General features: G+C 32.3%; 1 protein-coding gene across 1 annotated transcript in view; it reads left to right on the forward strand.

Annotated features, from left to right (window-relative positions):
* LOC136033301 (DNA repair endonuclease XPF-like) overlaps positions 1–19,941 on the forward strand; it is a gene marked incomplete in the record, with an annotated part of 109,126 nt that overhangs the window by 47,065 nt on the left and 42,120 nt on the right. Inside the window, 2 exon segments of the mRNA XM_065714072.1 lie at positions 2,615–2,701; positions 5,439–5,723. Of these exon segments, the coding sequence (XP_065570144.1) occupies positions 2,615–2,701; positions 5,439–5,723 (372 nt within the window).

Below are 19,941 nucleotides of genomic sequence, written 5' to 3' on the forward strand. Positions count from 1 at the left end.
GTATTTGTGGAAAAATTGAGAATCTAGGGAGTAGAGTAGGCCTGTATATTGATGTTAAGAACACTGGAAGAGGTAATGCTAGGAACCGAGCAAGTTGGCTGAGTGGATAGGTTCACGCACCTAAGTAGTAAATTGGATAGAGTAAAAATATAAAAAGTAGACTACATAGAAAAGATACGGGATAGATAGATAGATAGATAGATAGATAGTTTTTTATTTGCAACAATTACATAAATAAATAAGACAAACCAGTGCACATGCCTGGTGGCATACTTTAGCACTGACAATGTTACGATGTTACACTACGAAAATAAAAACTGGCACTGACGGAGTTACATATTTTAGCTCTGATAAAATAAAAATAAATCAAGCCAAAGTACATACAAGCCTACAGCATCAACATAAATATACAAAAAAAAACACACGTAAAAACTAAAAATAATTTCCCGCAACACATTAAACACAAATCACCTAATCATTTATTATTTATTTAAATATTTGAAAATCCGTCATAACTTACATATAAATCCGTCATACCTTTAATCCTCGCGCCCAATAATTTTGACAAATTTCAACTTTGCGATTATGTTTTGCAATTTGTTAATAAATAGTAAGTTCATTATTTCTGAAAAATTATTTTTATCACTGCGTCGTTAATTTTTTTAAAATAATTGTAAAAACTATCGCTTATTGCTACATTCTCGTACTGATACTGAAATTGAGTTCAAAATTTTTGGCCCAGTATGACGGATGCTGAAACCCGCTCTTGATGTAGGACAAAATTCACACGAAAAATCTGAACGATGAGTGGCTGGATAATTATGAAATTGGGAAATAATCATGATAAATATTAGAATTAGAAATTTTATGAAGTTGATCCAAAGAATATATTCCTGAATTACCATATAAGTGTCTAACTGAAGATCTATGCTCAACATTGAAAAGAATTCTCATTGCTTTATTCTGGAGTATATGGAGAGATTTAAATATAGATGGAAAAGTAGAAGCCCAAACAGAAATACAATAAAGAAAACATGGGTGGACAAAAGAATAATAAATTGATTTTAGAATATTTTTAGGAAAAAAATAACGAAGACGTGATAGAATACCGATATTTCGGGAAATTTTTAACGATAGTGTTTTCACATGTTTATGAAACGACAGATTTTCATGTAAAAGAACACTGAGGTATTTAAACTGATCAACCCCTTTTTAATTCAAGACCATTTAACAAAAGAGAGAATCCATCTGAAATGACCGATCCAGTTCGATAAAAACAACATATATTGGCATTTTTTCTCATTAAGAGCTAGTAAATTCCTTGAGTGCCAAAAAGATACACCTTGTAATATGTATTCAAGGTTATTGAAAAGAACTACTAAGTCCCGGTGAGAGGAAAAAATTACTACATCATCAGCAAACATAATAATTTTACAAAGAGGCAAAACATCCGGTAAATCATTTATAAAAAGAAGAAATAAGACAGGCCCAAGGACAGAGTCCCGAGGTACTCCGTAATTAATCTGGAATTGCCAGTGAATTGCTAGTTCAGTTGACTTTCCCTTTATAAATCAATATTGAGAAGTGTGTAGTAACTTATTATCAAATAAATATTTTTGTAGTTGACTATTTGCAATTTTTTTTTCCAAAATTTTACTATAAACTGAAGCAAAGAAATACCTCTACAATTTGAATAATCAGTTGACTTACCGGCTTTAGGTAATGCTATAACATATGCTTTTTTTAGAAGCTCAGGAAAAATCCCATGTGTAAGTGATAGATTGAAAATATACGCCAATAAAGGGGAAATGCTCGACGCTACCTGTTTAACAATTTGCACTGAAAATCCAAATTCATCCGCAAAAAAACTTTGTTTAAGCTTCGTAATAATTTTTTTATCTTCTGAGGCGCAATATCAGAAAAAGTAAACATTCTTTCCGCATGTTGCTCATAACCGGGAATGATAGGGGAATTCAACTGTGAAACATGCACACACTTTTGTAGAGAAAAAGGGAACGTTTCTGAAACTTTCGATGCCTGGGATAATTTGTGTCTGTAACGACACAGGTGAAGAGATAGCGCAGCAACTGGAAACAATCGAAAGAAAAGAAGTAACAGGGTAATTTAAGAAGATTATGCTTAACCCTAAACAAAATCGAATTGAAGGTTTAACAGGGAATGTATTCAATAAACAACTCAATCGTTTGAAGAAAACTTACCTGGGAAAGACGAAGGAGAAGGCAGATAACTTTCTAAAATATGATGCGCCTCGGTTAACTCTGTCAATTAATTTGCTTGGAAGTTTGCTTGTACGTTTAAAATTAGTAATAAGCGAAGAAAGCTGATTATAACACCAAGACAGAAATAGCCGATTTTAAGCCCATAAAAGAAAGACTCATGAAGACTTCTTTTGTACATTATTTCTAGCTTGATTTGTGTTTTTTACTTTTTCTCGACTTTGAATTATTAGCAGTCACTCTGGCTTTGAAATTCCTTCCATGGCTTTCAAGTATCATCCGTGTCTTCTAAGTCGATTTCTCCCATGTTTTGTGCGTGTGTCTTAACCAGTGTATGGTGTAGGTTCGTATATATAACTGAATATATTCTTTTTCAGTTCTTGGATGTTGGAGCAAGGAATTTGCTTATGCGGCTATTCAAGAAGGTTTTTCTCAAAAAACAGTCAAATAAAAATAATGAGAAGGTTTGTTGCCCCTTTTGATTCATGCTTGGGAAACTCACTGGAAACCCCGGTTGTCAGCAACACTTTGACTTTACGCCCCCTCTCTCCTCCTCTGCCTTTACTAGGAGTTTTTTATTCTTGATAGAATTGTAATTTAACTAACTACATTTAGTTAATTTATTAATTGTAGTTTAATTGTAATTTACGTAATACAAATAACGAGAAGGCTTGTTGCCCCTTTTGATTCATGCCTGGGAAACTCACTGGATACCTCGGCTGTCTGCAACATTTTGACTTTACGCATACCCCCCTCCTCCGTCCTCCTCTACCTTTTCCATCAGTTTTTATTCTTGATAGAATTGTGATTTAATTAATTATATTTAATTAATTGTAATTTAATTGTAATTTAATTATTTAAAATAACGACAAGGTTTGTTGCCCTCTTTGATTCATGCTTGGGAAACTCACTGGATACCTCGGTTGTCTGCAACACTTTGACTTTACGATACCCCCTCCTCTACCGTTACCATGGGTACTTTATTCTTGATAGAATGTGAAACTTTATGCTGAAACTTATGAATGAAACTTGAATGAAACTTTAATCTGACAATGTGAACATATTAAATAATCTTAACCGAATTATCTTACAGACGTTACGAGAAGACTTTAAGAAGACTCAAGAGCTTCATGATAAAAAAAGAATAGAAGAAAAGAGCGATTAGAAACTTAAAATAAGGAAAACGGGTTGAGTATTGCTAAGGAGCTGCTGCCCATTAACATCCTGAGTAATTAAGATCCCAATAAATAGATATCCTGGCACAGTTCAAATCATACTGACAAATAGGATCTTTAACTTTAGATTCAAAATTTGCTTAAAATGTAATTAAACAACGTTGATAATGAATAATTTGGATGACTTAAGATTTAAGAAAAGACTCGCAATATTTTGAATCTACAGTATCAGAGACAGGTCAAAGTAAAGAGCCATTTGCTTTCCATCTATTATTTCCTCTTCGTCTTTATTGACTTATGTGCTTAGGTTTTTTCCTTGGCTTCTTTCTATCGAAGGGATGGTCGTAGAAACTTGGAAATGTACTGATTTGATTGCAAATTGAAAGTTCTAGTGCCGTTCTCTAGAGTCGAAAAATATTGGACGGTAACCAATCGCTCTCCCATCCCCTTTCTTGATACCGTCCCCCGTAACCAACCGAGACACCCCATCAAAATTTGAGATAGTCGTTTTGTTCAGAATTTTCGATAGGTCCAATAAATATACATTTCAAGATGACGAGATAACCGTAACTCCTGGGCCAAGGACTGCAAATTCTACCAATTGTGAAGTGTTACAGATGGGCTTCATGTCGGAAAAGGAGGGAATGTTTCATCTTGCGTGTCCAGTGGCTTCAGACTTTTAGGGCCGTTCTCTGTATCAAAAAGATGACAAAATCTGTCTTGAGAGAGAGGGTTAGCAGCTTGGAAACGGGACAAAAATATTTTTACCCTGAAAAATCGTTTTGAGGCGCGCCCCCCAAAAAACAACAACAACAAATAAATGGAACCGAAAAAAAGGGTGTTAGACCTTTGTCTGTGATCGGATCAAAAATGCCTCTTAAGACAAATATTGGTTCCTCCCTAAACGGGGCCCCAAAAAGAGTCAGAAAAGGGCCAAAAAACTGTTAGTGTGGAATGGGTGGTAATAGAAAACTAACCAAGACCTGAAAAGAAGACTAGAAGTCAGTACCTTAAGTAAAGGACAATTATGCCCTGTAATGAGAGTGGAGGTTGTAGACTACTGTTAATATTTTTTTCCCTTTTAGTTGTCATTGAATTTTGTTAACAAAACATTATTTTTAAAGCTTTGAACCTACATTTTTTTTGTAGAGTATATGAAGCTCATTCACAGTTAGTATCTGCGTTCTGTTTGCGGGTTTGAAGTAAATTCAGTTAAATGATTTGATATCAGCTTTGTTTCAATTATAAGTAATAAAACTTGAAAATGTGAAGGGCATATTTGAAGAATTGAATTTTGAAGCTCAAAAAGACCTTAGGCGTCAACATTGTCTGTTGCAGCACAGATATTGTCTCCTTTAGTCTGAAAAACCTCTAGCCACCGAAGATGTTGAGGCGAAGATACTTAAACTTAACAGCATAAGGATAATCTAATACTTTCTATCCAATGAAAAAAAGTCAGGGGATTTCTTTTGATTTTCTTGTTAGTGTACCACCTGACTGATATATATATTTTTTTTTTTATAGCAATTTTATAGAATCATCATCAGTTTTTGCTTTCTTAGCAACAGATGAAACTGTATTTCCAGACTAAAAAGTAAGAAATTTCAATTTTTCTGTGCTATACTTCTTTTTTTTTTTTTTACTTATCTTTCACTTACTCACTTATTGTTCATTAATTTCAAAGACAGAGACGGGAAAACATAAATTGAAATATAAAATAATAGATATAAATATAAATTGAAATACAAAATGATAGACATAAATATAAATATAAATTGAAATATAAAATGAAATATAAATATAAATATAAATTGAAATATAAAATGAAATATAAATATAAATATAAATTGAAATATAAAATGAAATATACATATTAATATAAATTGAAATATAAAATGAGATACAAATATAAAGATAAATTGAAATATAAAATGAAATATAAATACAAGTACAAATTGAAATATAAATTGATAGATATTTTTGTTTTGATGAAAAAAACCCTTCACTTATAGCCTTTATTCTGCAGGAAGAGACAGTATCGAACCCAAGACTCATAGTTCATCCCCTTCAAGTAATAGCGGATCCGTTTGCTTTAACTAAACTTCTCTATACCTATAAACCCGATACTATAATTATGTACGATGCTGATCTGTCATTTGTGCGCCAAGTGGAAGTTTATCAAGCCACAAATTGTGAAATACCTGTCCGGGTCTACTTCATGATATACAATGGGTCTTCAGAGGAGCAAAGCTATCTGACCACGCTAAGAAGAGAAAAGGAGGCATACGAAATGCTTATAAAAGAAAAAGCGGTATGCTGCTTACTTTTTTTTATATACGTTTAGCCCTTTTATTTTCTATCCACCTCTCTCTCTCTCTCTTTCTCTCTCTCTCTCTCTCTCTCTCTCTCTCTCTCTCTCTCTCCTTCTTTCTCTTTCTCTCTCTCGAAAAGTTTATCGGCATTTTAAAAAGTTACTTATTGGGACAAAATTTAAATTTTAGCGTAAAGAGCGAGGTATTGAGGAGACAAAATTTAAAGTTTAGCGTAAAGAGCTAGGTATTGAGGAGAAGGTAACCCCCCTCATATATGTAATAATTTCTGTTGATTTTAAATTTTGATGTTGCTCGTTTTTTAAATAACGCTAGGATGTCTGGCTGCACCTCCACGGAAAAATCCCCCTCCTCACTGAAATATCCTCTGGACGATTCAAGCCTGGTGAAAAGTACCTTGGACAATTACCCTTAATATCTCCACGAGTAGAATTTAATCGTTAAAAAGAAAGAATGACATACAAAGAAATTTCGTATAAATATTCTATCAAATTCCCCCCAGTGTAAAATTTACCCTGGAAACTTCACCTCCTGGAAAATTACCTTTCCATGGAAAATTTTCCCCGTGCAAAATCCCCCGAGCAGATAATGTGTCCTCCCCTCCTCACCCAAAAAATCTATGCATACTTCCCAACAACATGCTATATGTAAGCAATGGGCAAATTTTGTAACTTAAAGGTCTTTCCCAAGGGGTTTTGGGAGAGGGAACGGGTCATGTTGTCTCCAAAAACCTAGCTATTGGGCCTTTCAACTATGCTGAACAAAATAGCTATCTCAAAAATTTTACCCGACGATTTTGGGATAAACGTGGCTTGGGAGGGGTCTTGTTGCTTTCCAATTTTTTGGACACTTAAATAGGGCACTAGAACTTTTATTTTCGTTAGAATGAACCCTCTCCCGACTTTATAGATTTACTGGGTCGATACGATCACACCCCCCCCCCCAAAAAAAAAAAAAAATTAACACCCATCCATGATATTTCTTCTGGCAAAAATTACAAAATTCCTTTGTGATCTCTTTAGGGGTGTTTCCCCTTTCTTTTTAAAAATCTGGCAAATTTTCTCAGGCTTGTAACCCTTGATGGATGAAACTAAACTTAATGAAACTTATATATTTAAGCTAGCATAAAAATCCGATTCTTTTGATTTTCTATTGGTATCAATATTTCGTTTGTTAGAGTTTCGGCTACTATTCAGCCGGGTCGCTCCTTACAGTTCGTTACCGCACACTGTTTGATTAATGACAATGCCCTTTAGTTTTTACCACTGTCTATTGCTTCTGTAGAAAAAGATAAGACTGTTTAAAATACAATTATTCATGAAAGTAAGGTTCTTTTTTTCTAAAACTTTTGGTATGTCCTGAAATAGAATTTAGAATCAAGTTTTTGTGCGATTGCCTTCTTTAAGCTAAAGCCCTTGTTTATTGAAAGTTTGAGAGAATATATATATATATATATATATATATATATATATATATATATATATATATATATATATATATATATATGTATTGTATATATATATATATAATATATATATATATATATATATATATATATATATATATATATATATATATATATATATATATATATATATATATATATATATATATGTATTGTATATATATATAATATATATATATATATATATATATATATATAAATAAGTTGTCTGTGTGTGTGTGTGTGTGTCGAGTGACGTCATGTTTGTGTGTCGACTGACGTCATGTGTGTCGACTGACGAAATTACAGACCGGGACATCGGGACATGTGTGTCCACTGACGAAATTACAGACCGGGACATCGGGACACAAATGACGACCGGGACACCGGGACATAGGGAATATAAATGACGACCGGGACACTCAAAGAGAAAGCGACCGGGACACAAGGACTGTTCGATTAGCAATCACCATCAACAAAGCACCGGGACACAAATGACGACCGGGACACAGGGAACATAAATGACGAACAGGAAACTCAAAGAGAAATTACAGACTGAGACACAGGAACACAAATGACGACCGGGACAAAAATGATGACCGGGACACCGGGACACAGGGAATATAAATGACGACCGCGACACTCAAAGAGAAATTACTGACTGGTACACCGGGACACAAATGACGACCGGGACACAGTGAAACAACAACAACGGGGACGCTTGGGGGCACAGGGGGATATATAAATGACGACGGGGACACAGGGAATGTTCGATTAGCAATCACCATCAACAAAGCTCAAGGGCAATAATTAGAATAATGAGGTATAGACCTGAATACAGATTGTTTTTCCCATGGACAATTATATGTTGCATGTTCAAGAGTCGGTAAACCTGACAATCTATTTATATGCACAGACAATGGGACAGCCAAGAATGTTGTATATTCGCAAGTTTTACGTAGTTAAAAATATATATATATATATCTATCTATATTCACAGGTGGCACACATGGACACAACTACAATGGCGCGTAACTAATATGGCGCTTAACGACTTACGCGCACGGGGGGGCTTGGGGGGTTGGCGCGAAGCGCCCCCACCAACGACCGGGACACCGGGACGCAAATGACGACCGGGACACCGGGACACAAATGACGACCGGGACACAGGGAATATAAATGACGAGACACAGGGACACAGCTACAACGGGGACACCGGGGGGCACAGGGGGATTATAAATGACGACGGGGACACAGGGAATGTTCGATTAGCAATCACCATCAACAAAGCTCAAGGGATCATTAGAATCATGAGGTATATCTAAAAAAAACTAAAGAAAAAGGTAAAAAACTAAAAACTAAAAAAAAGAGCAATTCAAAAACGAATGTATATGCAGACCGGGACACCGGGACACGGGTTTAACCAGATGCGACTAAGATTGAATCGTTGTGAGATCTATATATATATATATAAATAAGTTCAAAAACGAATGTATATACAGACCGGGACACCGGGACAAAACTGACGACCGGGAAACCGGGACACAGGGAATATAAGTGACGACCGGGGCACTCAAAAAGAAATTACAGACTGGGACACCGGGACAAAAATGACGACTGGGACCCAGGGAATATAAATGACGACCGGGACACAGGGACACAACTACAATGGGGACGCCGGGGGGCACAGGGGGATATATAAATGACGACGGAGACACAGGGAATATTCGATTAGCAATCACCATCAACAAAGCTCAAGGGCAATCATTAGAATCATGAGGTATAGATCTGAATACTGATTGTTTTTCCCATGGACAATTATATGTTGCATGTTCAAGAGTCGGTAAACCAATCTATTTATTGCACAGACAATGGGACAGCGAAGAATGTTGTATATTCGCAAGTTTTACGTAGTTCAAAACATATATATATATATCTATCTATATTCACAGGTGGGACACAGGGACACAACTACAATGGTGCGTAACTAATATGGCGCTTAACGACTTACGCGCGGGTGGGGGGGCTTGGGGGGGGGGGGCGAAGCACCCCCACCAACTAGGTGTTGCGGTGCCCCCAACAGCTAGTATATATATATATATATATATATATATATATATATATATATATATATATATATATATATATATATATATATATATATATATATATATATATATATATATATATATATATATATATATAAAATAAGTTGTCTGTCTGTCTGTGGATCAGGTGACGTCATGTTTCTGTGTTGACTGACGTCATGAAATTAGTTGTCGTCATTTTTGCTTTGACGGTGACGTCATTAACGGTATTTAAGACATTTGTTCACGGAAAAATGTTTAATTGTAAAATGACTGAAGAACCTACAATGGCAACAGCCGAGGAAGCTGCTCAAAGAGTTTATGCCAAAAAACTTGCTGCTGATAGAGAAAGTAAGAAAAGAAAGCGTTCTGAGGAATCACAAGAACAGCAAGAAAACAGGCTTGCGGCTAAAGAACGCAAAACCGCGCAGTTAGATGAAAATCTACCTGGACAGCGAGAGTCAAAACATATCAAAACTGAAAATGATAGCGATGATGATTGGGTTTGGGATTTTGACTTGGATAAGGTCATCAATGCCTACCAGATTTAAGTTAAAAAAACAAAGGTTCGTCGATATGTACTTCATAGTGACGCTGAAAAATAAAGAAGAAAAAGAAAACTGAAAAAAGAAAAAAGGTAAAAAACTAAAAACTTAAAACGAGCAGAGATTATTACGCATATGAGGGGTTCTAAAAATACTTTAGCATGAAGAACGAGGTATTTAGGAGGAGATAAATATTTCGCTCTTTATGCTAAAGTATTTTTAGTAATTTCAACTATTTATTCTATGGCCTTTCTGATTCAGGGGTCATTCTTAAAGAATTGGGACAAAACTTAAGATTTAGTGTGAAGAGCAAGGTATTAACGAGTTGACAAACACCCTCATATATATAATCAAAAATATAAGAATATAAAAGTTTATTACGTAAGTTAATTCTTAAGTTATGTATATTTTTTACTAATAATAACGTTCGTTAAAAATTAAAAGTTCTAGTTTCCTTTTTAAGTAACCGAAAAATTGGAGGGCAACAAGGCCTCCTTCCCCACCCCTTATTTCTCAAAATCGTCTGATCAAAACTAAGAGAAAGCCATTTAGCCAAAAAAAGAATTAATATGCAAATTTCATTTTAATAATTTATGTACGGAGAGCCAAAATCAAACATGCATTAATTCAAAAACGTTCAGAAATTAAATAAAAAAAAACAAGTTTTTTAAATGAAAGTAAGGAGCGACATTAAAACTTAAAACGGAACAGAAATTACTTCGTATATGAAAGGGGCTGCTTCCTCTTCAACGCCCCGCTCTTTGCGCTAAAGTTTTTACTGTTTTCAAAAGTAGAGTTGAGAGAAAGAGCCAAACTTTAGCGTAAAGAGCGGGACATTGATGAGGAAGCAGCCCCTTTCATATACGAAGTAATTTCTGTTCGTTTTAAGTTTTAATGTCGCTCCTTACTTTCATTTAAAAAAAACTTGTTTTTTTTTATTTAATAAACTATAGAGACCATTTGGGAAAGCCCCTTTTTGGAACGGCTAATCAAATGCAAGTCATCAGCATGCGCAAGATCAGAAACATCCGCAAGACCAGAAAGTTATGTATCTGAAATTTTAGCCAGCACACTTGAAATACAAATCTTGAAAAGCATAGGGGACAGAACAACGACCTGCCTTACTCCTCTTCGTACCCTTATAATAGTGTCTTGTGCAGATCTTAATTGAAAAAAAGAATTTGAATACCAAAACCTAAAAAGCATTTTAACAGAGAGATTGATCCCAGAATTATACAGAGAAAAAGGAGCTGACTATGGACCACACTATCAAACTTTCGAAAGATCCCAAGCACAAATATAAAGACCATTTCCCCTGGAAGAATTATCAGTCAATAAAGAAGACAGAATCTTATGCGCATGCTGAAAACCAAATTGGTTCTCACCCTCATTAATATTTTTAGTCAAAAAAGGTAGAAGGATGTACTCAAAACCTTGCTAATATTACAAGAGACAGTAATAGGTCGATAGCAGGAACAATCAGTCGATGACTTTCCCCTTTTCAAAATTGACGAAATAGCGCCACACAGAAAACTCTCAGGTACGCTTGAAGTACATAGACACATTTGAAAAAGAAACTGAAAGTGAGATATAAGGAGGGTGCAGTCAATCGGCATATGCATCTTAGAAATTCGATCCTTATCTATTGAATCAGATTTTAAACTTTTCACAGCATCATTTACGGATGAAAACGATATAGGCACTATATGGCGTTGCGAAAGCCTTGTACTAAAGAGGGGGATAAGAAGGCGAGTATATAATACAAATGCAGAAGAGAGAATAATGAGGACTTTTTTCCCTAGACAGTGAACCAACAAAACTGGTTTTGGCAACGGGTCCCCAATTTCTCTCATAAATACTGTTATTGCTCAAAGATTAAAGATGCATTCTTCTAAAGCCTTAAATCCCACACCAGTGAAAGATTTGAATAAACCCACAAGCACAATTTACCTACCTTATATTCCGAAAATTACTTCAAAACTGAAAAAAGTTTGTTTTAAAAACAATTTATCTGTTGTATTCACAAGTAATTTAAGTAAAATGAATCTTCTCAATTCTGGTAAGGATAAAACCCCAGTTACTCGTCTAAGAGGGGTGTATCAAATACCATGTAGTTTTGGAAATTATTACAGTGGTCGAACCCACCAAAATTTAGGAACAAGATTACAGCAACGCAAAGAAAGTATTGAAAAAGCATTAAAATCTAAAAATAACTCCATATCTTTCGATTCAGCTTTAAGCAATCATATTTTTGAGAATCCAAACCATTATGTTCTATTTGATGAAACAATTCTAATTAGCAATGGCCTAGGAATCAAACTGTCCGCGAGGCAATTGAAATCAAACGAAATTTAAATAAAAATACGTCCCTAAATAGAGACTTAGGTGAATACACACTCAACCCTGTGTGTACAAAATTAATTATAGAAAATAATATATCTATATATATCTATATATATAAAAATAAGTTGTCTGTGTGTGGATCTGTGGATCTGTGGATCAGGTGACGTCACCTGAAAAAACTGGATCAGGTGACAAAACTGAAAACTGAAAAAACTAAAAAAAGGCAAAAACTACAAAAAAAACTAAAAACTAATAAAAAAAATAAAAAAGCTAAAAAACTAAAAAAACTAAAAAAAGGCAAAAACTACAAAAAAAACTAAAAACTAATAAAAAAGCTAAAAAACTAAAAAAACTAAAAAAAGGCAAAAACTACAAAAAAAACTAAAAACTAATAAAAAAAATAAAAAAGCTAAAAAACTAAAAAAACTAAAAAAACTAAAAAAAGGTAAAAAACTAAAAAAACTAAAAACTAAAAAAGACTAAAAAAAAGGAAAAAACTGAAAAATAAGCTAAAATAAAGGTAAAAACCAATAAAAAACTAAAAAAAAACTGAAAAAACTAAAAAAAGGCAAAAACTACAAAAAAAAAACTAAAAACTAATAAAAAAAGTAAAAAAGCTAAAAAACTAAAAAAACTAAAAAAACTAAAAAAAGGTAAAAAACTAAAAAAATAAAAAAATAAAAAATAAAAAAAACTAAAAAAAGGAAAAAACTGAAAAATAAGCTAAAATAAAGGTAAAAACCAATAAAAAACTAAAAAGAAAAAAGGAAAAAACTAAAAAAAATTTTCATCTAAAAAACTAAAAAAAACTAAAAAAGGTAAAAACTAAAAGAACTAAAAAATAAAAAAATAAATGACGACACTCAAAGAGAAAGCGACCAGGACAAAAGGAATGTTCGATTAGCAATCAACAAAGCACCGGGACACAGGGAGTATAAATGACAACCAGGACATAAGTAAAAAAAAAAAAACTAACAAAACTAAAAAGAAGATAAAAACTACAAAAAAACTAAAAAGAAAAAAACTAAAAAAAGGCAAAAACTACAAAAAAAACTAAAAACTAATAAAAAAGCTAAAAAACTAAAAAAACTAAAAAAAGGCAAAAACTACAAATAAAACTAAAAACTAATAAAAAAAAATAAAAAAGCTAAAAAACTAAAAAAACTAAAAAAACTAAAAAAAGGTAAAAAACTAAAAAACTAAAAACTAAAAAAAAGGAAAAAACTGAAAAATAAGCTAAAATAAAGGTAAAAACCAATAAAAAACTAAAAAAAAAAACTGAAAAAACTAAAAAAAGGCAAAAACTACAAAAAAACTAAAAACTAATAAAAAAAGTAAAAAAGCTAAAAAACTAAAAAAACTAAAAAAAGGTAAAAAACTAAAAAAAATAAAAAATAAAAAAAAACTAAAAAAAAGGAAAAAACTGAAAAATAAGCTAAAATAAAGGTAAAAACCAATAAAAAACTAAAAAGGAAAAAACTAAAAAAAATTTTCATCTAAAAAACTAAAAAAAACTAAAAAAGGTAAAAACTAAAAGAACTAAAAAAGAAAAAAATAAATGACGACACTCAAAGAGAAAGCGACCAGGACAAAAGGAATGTTCGATTAGCAATCAACAAAGCACCGGGACACAGGGAGTATAAATGACGACCAGGACATAAGTGAAAAAAAAAACTAACAAAACTAAAAAGAAGGTAAAAACTACAAAAAAAAAGAAAAAAAAACTAAAAACAAATAAAAAAACTAAAAAATCTAAAAATCTAAATAAACTAAAAAAGAAAAAAAAAGGAAAAAAATAAAGGAGAAAAACAAAACTAAAAAACGAATGTATATACAGACCGGGACACCGGGATACAAATGACGACCGGGACACAGGGAATATAAATGACGACCGGGACACAGGGACACAACTACAACGGGGACACCGGGGGAAACAGGGGGATATAAATGACGACCGGGACAGGGAATGGTCGATTAGCAATCACCATCAACAAAGCTCAAGGGCAATCATTAGAATCATGAGGTATAGATCTGAATACAGATTGTTTTCCCATGGACCATTATATGTTGCATGTTCAAGAGTCGGTAAACCTGACAATCTATTTATATGCAAAGACAATGGGACAGCAAAGAATGTTGTATATTCGCAAGTTTTACGTAGTTAAAACCATATATATATATATATATATATATATATATATATATATATATACTAGCTGTTGGGGTGGCGCTTCGCGCCACCCCAACACCTAGTTGGTGGGGGCGCTTCGCGCCCCCCCCAAGCCCCCCCGCGCGCGTAAGTCGTTACGCGCCATAATAGTTACGCGCCATTGTAGTTGTGTCCCTATGTCCCACCTGTGAATATAGATAGATATATATATATGGTTTTAACTACGTAAAACTTGCGAATATACAACATTCTTTGCTGTCCCATTGTCTTTGCATATAAATAGATTGTCAGGTTTACCGACTCTTGAACATGCAACATATAATGGTCCATGGGAAAACAATCTGTATTCAGATCTATACCTCATGATTCTAATGATTGCCCTTGAGCTTTGTTGATGGTGATTGCTAATCGACCATTCCCTGTCCCGGTGTCCCGGTCGTCATTTACATCCCCCTGTTTCCCCCGGTGTCCCCGTTGTAGTTGTGTCCCTGTGTCCCGGTCGTCATTTATATTCCCTGTGTCCCGGGTCCCGGTCGTCATTTGTATCCCGGTGTCCCGGTCTGTATATACATTCGTTTTTTAGTTTTGTTTTTCTCCTTTATTTTTTTCCTTTTTTTTTCTTTTTTAGCTTATTTAGATTTTTAGATTTTTTAGTTTTTTTATTAGTTTTTAGTTTTTTTTTCTTTTTAGTTTTTTTGTCCCGGTCGTCATTTATATCCCCCTGTTTCCCCCGGTGTCCCCGTTGTAGTTGTGTCCCTGTGTCCCGGTCGTCATTTATATTCCCTGTGTCCCGGTCGTCATTTGTATCCCGGTGTACCGGAGTTGTGTCCCTGTGTCCCGGTCGTCATTTATATTCCCTGTGTCCCGGGTCCCGGTCGTCATTTGTATCCCGGTGTCCCGGTCTGTATATACATTCGTTTTTTAGTTTTGTTTTTCTCCTTTATTTTTTTCCTTTTTTTTTCTTTTTTAGCTTATTTAGATTTTTAGATTTTTTAGTTTTTTTATTAGTTTTTAGTTTTTTTTTCTTTTTAGTTTTTTTGTCCCGGTCGTCATTTATATCCCCCTGTTTCCCCCGGGTCGTCATTTATACTCCCTGTGTCCCGGTGCTTTGTTGATTGCTAATCGAACATTCCTTTTGTCCTGGTCGCTTTCTCTTTGAGTGTCGTCATTTATTTTTTTCTTTTTTAGTTCTTTTAGTTTTTACCTTTTTTAGTTTTTTTTAGTTTTTAGTTTTTTTAGTTTTTTACCTTTTTTTAGTTTTTTTAGTTTTTTTTAGTTTTTTAGCTTTTTTATTTTTTTTATTAGTTTTTAGTTTTTTTGTAGTTTTTGCCTTTTTTTTAGTTTTTTTAGTTTTTTAGCTTTTTTATTAGTTTTTAGTTTTTTTTGTAGTTTTTGCCTTTTTTTAGTTTTTTTAGTTTTTTAGCTTTTTTATTTTTTTTATTAGTTTTTAGTTTTTTTTGTAGTTTTTGCCTTTTTTTTCTCTTTGAGTGTCGTCATTTATTAGTTTTTTCCTTTTTTTTTTAGTTTTTTTATTGGTTTTTACCTTTATTTTAGCTTATTTTTCAGTTTTTTCCTTTTTTTTAGTTTTTTTTATTTTTTATTTTTTTTAGTTTTTTACCTTTTTTTAGTTTTTTTAGTTTTTTAGCTTTTTTACTTTTTTTATTAGTTTTTAGTTTTTTTTGTAGTTTTTGCCTTTTTTTAGTTTTTTCAGTTTTTTTTTAGTTTTTTATTGGTTTTTACCTTTATAGTTTTTTTAGTTTTTTAGCTTTTTTATTTTTTTTATTAGTTTTTAGTTTTTTTTGTAGTTTTTGCCTTTTTTTAGTTTTTTCAGTTTTGACGTCACCTGATCCAGTTTTTTCAGGTGACGTCACCTGACACATCCATCCATCCATCCACAGACAACTTATTTTTATATATATAGATATATATATATATATATATATATATATATATATATATACTAGCTGTTGGGGTGGCGCTTCGCGCCACCCCAACACCTAGTTGGTGGGGGCGCTTCGCGCCCCCCCCAAGCCCCCCCGCGCGCGTAAGTCGTTACGCGCCATAATAGTTACGCGCCATTGTAGTTGTGTCCCTATGTCCCACCTGTGAATATAGATAGATATATATATATATGGTTTTAACTACGTAAAACTTGCGAATATACAACATTCTTTGCTGTCCCATTGTCTTTGCATATAAATAGATTGTCAGGTTTACCGACTCTTGAACATGCAACATATAATGGTCCATGGGAAAACAATCTGTATTCAGATCTATACCTCATGATTCTAATGATTGCCCTTGAGCTTTGTTGATGGTGATTGCTAATCGACCATTCCCTGTCCCGGTGTCCCGGTCGTCATTTACATCCCCCTGTTTCCTCCGGTGTCCCCGTTGTAGTTGTGTCCCTGTGTCCCGGTCGTCATTTATATTCCCTGTGTCCCGGTCGTCATTTGTATCCCGGTGTCCCGGTCTGTATATACATTCGTTTTTTAGTTTTGTTTTTCTCCTTTATTTTTTTCCTTTTTTTTTCTTTTTTAGCTTATTTAGATTTTTAGATTTTTTAGTTTTTTTATTAGTTTTTAGTTTTTTTTTCTTTTTAGTTTTTTTGTCCCGGTCGTCATTTATATCCCCCTGTTCCCCCCGGTGTCCCCGTTGTAGTTGTGTCCCTGTGTCCCGGTCGTCATTTATATTCCCTGTGTCCCGGTCGTCATTTGTATCCCGGTGTACCGGTCTGTATATACATTCGTTTTTTAGTTTTGTTTTTCTCCTTTATTTTTTTCCTTTTTTTTTCTTTTTTAGTTTATTTAGATTTTTAGATTTTTTAGTTTTTTTATTAGTTTTTAGTTTTTTTTTCTTTTTAGTTTTTTTGTAGTTTTTACCTTCTTTTTAGTTTTGTTAATTTTTTTTTTTACTTATGTCCTGGTCGTCATTTATACTCCCTATGTCCCGGTGCTTTGTTGATTGCTAATCGAACATTCCTTTTGTCCTGGTCGCTTTCTCTTTGAGTGTCGTCATTTATTTTTTTCTTTTTTAGTTCTTTTAGTTTTTACCTTTTTTAGTTTTTTTTAGTTTTTTAGATGAAAATTTTTTTTAGTTTTTTCCTTTTTTTCTTTTTAGTTTTTTATTGGTTTTTACCTTTATGTTAGCTTATTTTTCAGTTTTTTCCTTTTTTTTTAGTTTTTTTTTATTTTTTATTTTTTTTAGTTTTTTACCTTTTTTTAGTTTTTTTAGTTTTTTTAGTTTTTTTAGTTTTTTAGCTTTTTTACTTTTTTTATTAGTTTTTAGTTTTTTTGTAGTTTTTGCCTTTTTTTAGTTTTTTCAGTTTATTTTTAGGTTTTAATTGGTTTTTACCTATATTTTAGCTTATTTTTCAGTTTTTTCCTTTTTTTTAGTTTTTTTTAGTTTTTAGTTTTTTTTAGTTTTTTACCTTTTTTTAGTTTTTTTAGTTTTTTAGTTTTTTAGCTTTTTTATTTTTTTTATTAGTTTTTAGTTTTTTTTGTAGTTTTTGCCTTTTTTTTAGTTTTTTTAGTTTTTTAGCTTTTTTCATTAGTTTTTAGTTTTTTTTGTAGTTTTTGCCTTTTTTTAGTTTGACAACTTATTTTTATATATATAGATAGTTTTTTTTTTTTACTTATGTCCTGGTCGTCATTTATACTCCCTGTGTCCCGGTGCTTTGTTGATTGCTAATCGAACATTCCTTTTGTCCTGGTCGCTTTCTCTTTGAGTGTCGTCATTTATTAGTTTTTTCCTTTTTTTCTTTTTAGTTTTTTATTGGTTTTTACCTTTATTTTAGCTTATTTTTCAGTTTTTTCCTTTTTTTTAGTTTTTTTTTATTTTTTATTTTTTTTAGTTTTTTACCTTTTTTTAGTTTTTTTAGTTTTTTTAGTTTTTTAGCTTTTTTACTTTTTTTATTAGTTTTTAGTTTTTTTTTGTAGTTTTTGCCTTTTTTTAGTTTTTTCAGTTTTTTTTTTAGTTTTTTATTGGTTTTTACCTTTATAGTTTTTTTAGTTTTTTAGCTTTTTTATTTTTTTTATTAGTTTTTAGTTTTTTTTTGTAGTTTTTGCCTTTTTTTAGTTTTTTCAGTTTTGACGTCACCTAATCCAGTTTTTTCAGGTGACGTCACCTGACACATCCATCCACACATCCATCCATCCATCCATCCACAGACAACTTATTTTTATATATATAGATATATATATATATATATATATATATATATATATATATATATATATATATATATATATATATACAAGCCCCCCCGCGCGCGTAAGTCGTTACGCGCCATAATAGTTACGCGCCATTGTAGTTGTGTCCCTATGTCCCACATAGGGACAAACCAATATATATATGGTTTTAACTACGTAAAACTTGCGAATATACAACATTCTTTGCTGTCCCATTGTCTTTGCATATAAATAGATTGTCAGGTTATCCCCCTGTTTCCCCCGGTGTCCCCGTTGTAGTTGTGTCCCTGTGTCCCGGTCGTCATTTATATTCCCTGTGTCCCGGGTCCCGGTCATCATTTGTATCCCGGTGTCCCGGTCTGTATATACATTCGTTTTTTAGTTTTGTTTTTCTCCTTTATTTTTTTCCTTTTTTTTTCTTTTTTAGCTTATTTAGATTTTTAGATTTTTTAGTTTTTTTTATTAGTTTTTAGTTTTTATTTCTTTTTAGTTTTTTTGTCCCGGTCGTCATTTATATCCCCCTGTTTCCCCCGGTGTCCCCGTTGTAGTTGTGTCCCTGTGTCCCGGTCGTTATTTATATTCCCTGTGTCCCGGTCGTCATTTGTATCCCGGTGTACCGGTCTGTATATACATTCGTTTTTTAGTTTTGTTTTTCTCCTTTATTTTTTTCCTTTTTTTTTCTTTTTTAGTTTATTTAGATTTTTAGATTTTTTAGTTTTTTTATTAGTTTTTAGTTTTTTTTTCTTTTTAGTTTTTTTGTAGTTTTTACCTTCTTTTTAGTTTTGTTAATTTTTTTTTTACTTGTGTCCTGGTCGTCATTTATACTCCCTGTGTCCCGGTGCTTTGTTGATTGCTAATCGAACATTCCTTTTGTCCTGGTCGCTTTCTCTTTGAGTGTCGTCATTTATTTTTTTCTTTTTTAGTTCTTTTAGTTTTTACCTTTTTTAGTTTTTTTTTAGTTTTTAGTTTTTTTAGTTTTTTACCTTTTTTTAGTTTTTTTAGTTTTTTAGCTTTTTTATTTTTTTTATTAGTTTTTAGTTTTTTTGTAGTTTTTGCCTTTTTTTTTAGTTTTTTGTCCTGGTCGCTTTCTCTTTGAGTGTCGTCATTTATTAGTTTTTTCCTTTTTTTTTTTAGTTTTTTATTGGTTTTTACCTTTATTTTAGCTTATTTTTCAGTTTTTTCCTTTTTTTTAGTTTTTTTTTATTTTTTATTTTTTTTAGTTTTTTACCTTTTTTTAGTTTTTTTAGTTTTTTTAGTTTTTTAGCTTTTTTACTTTTTTTATTAGTTTTTAGTTTTTTTTTTGTAGTTTTTGCCTTTTTTTAGTTTTTTCAGTTTTTTTTTTAGTTTTTTATTGGTTTTTACCTTTATAGTTTTTTTAGTTTTTTAGCTTTTTTATTTTTTTTATTAGTTTTTAGTTTTT

Source organism: Artemia franciscana, chromosome 11 (genome assembly GCF_032884065.1).
Source record: "Artemia franciscana chromosome 11, ASM3288406v1, whole genome shotgun sequence".
In the NCBI taxonomy this organism is placed as follows: domain Eukaryota; kingdom Metazoa; phylum Arthropoda; class Branchiopoda; order Anostraca; family Artemiidae; genus Artemia; species Artemia franciscana.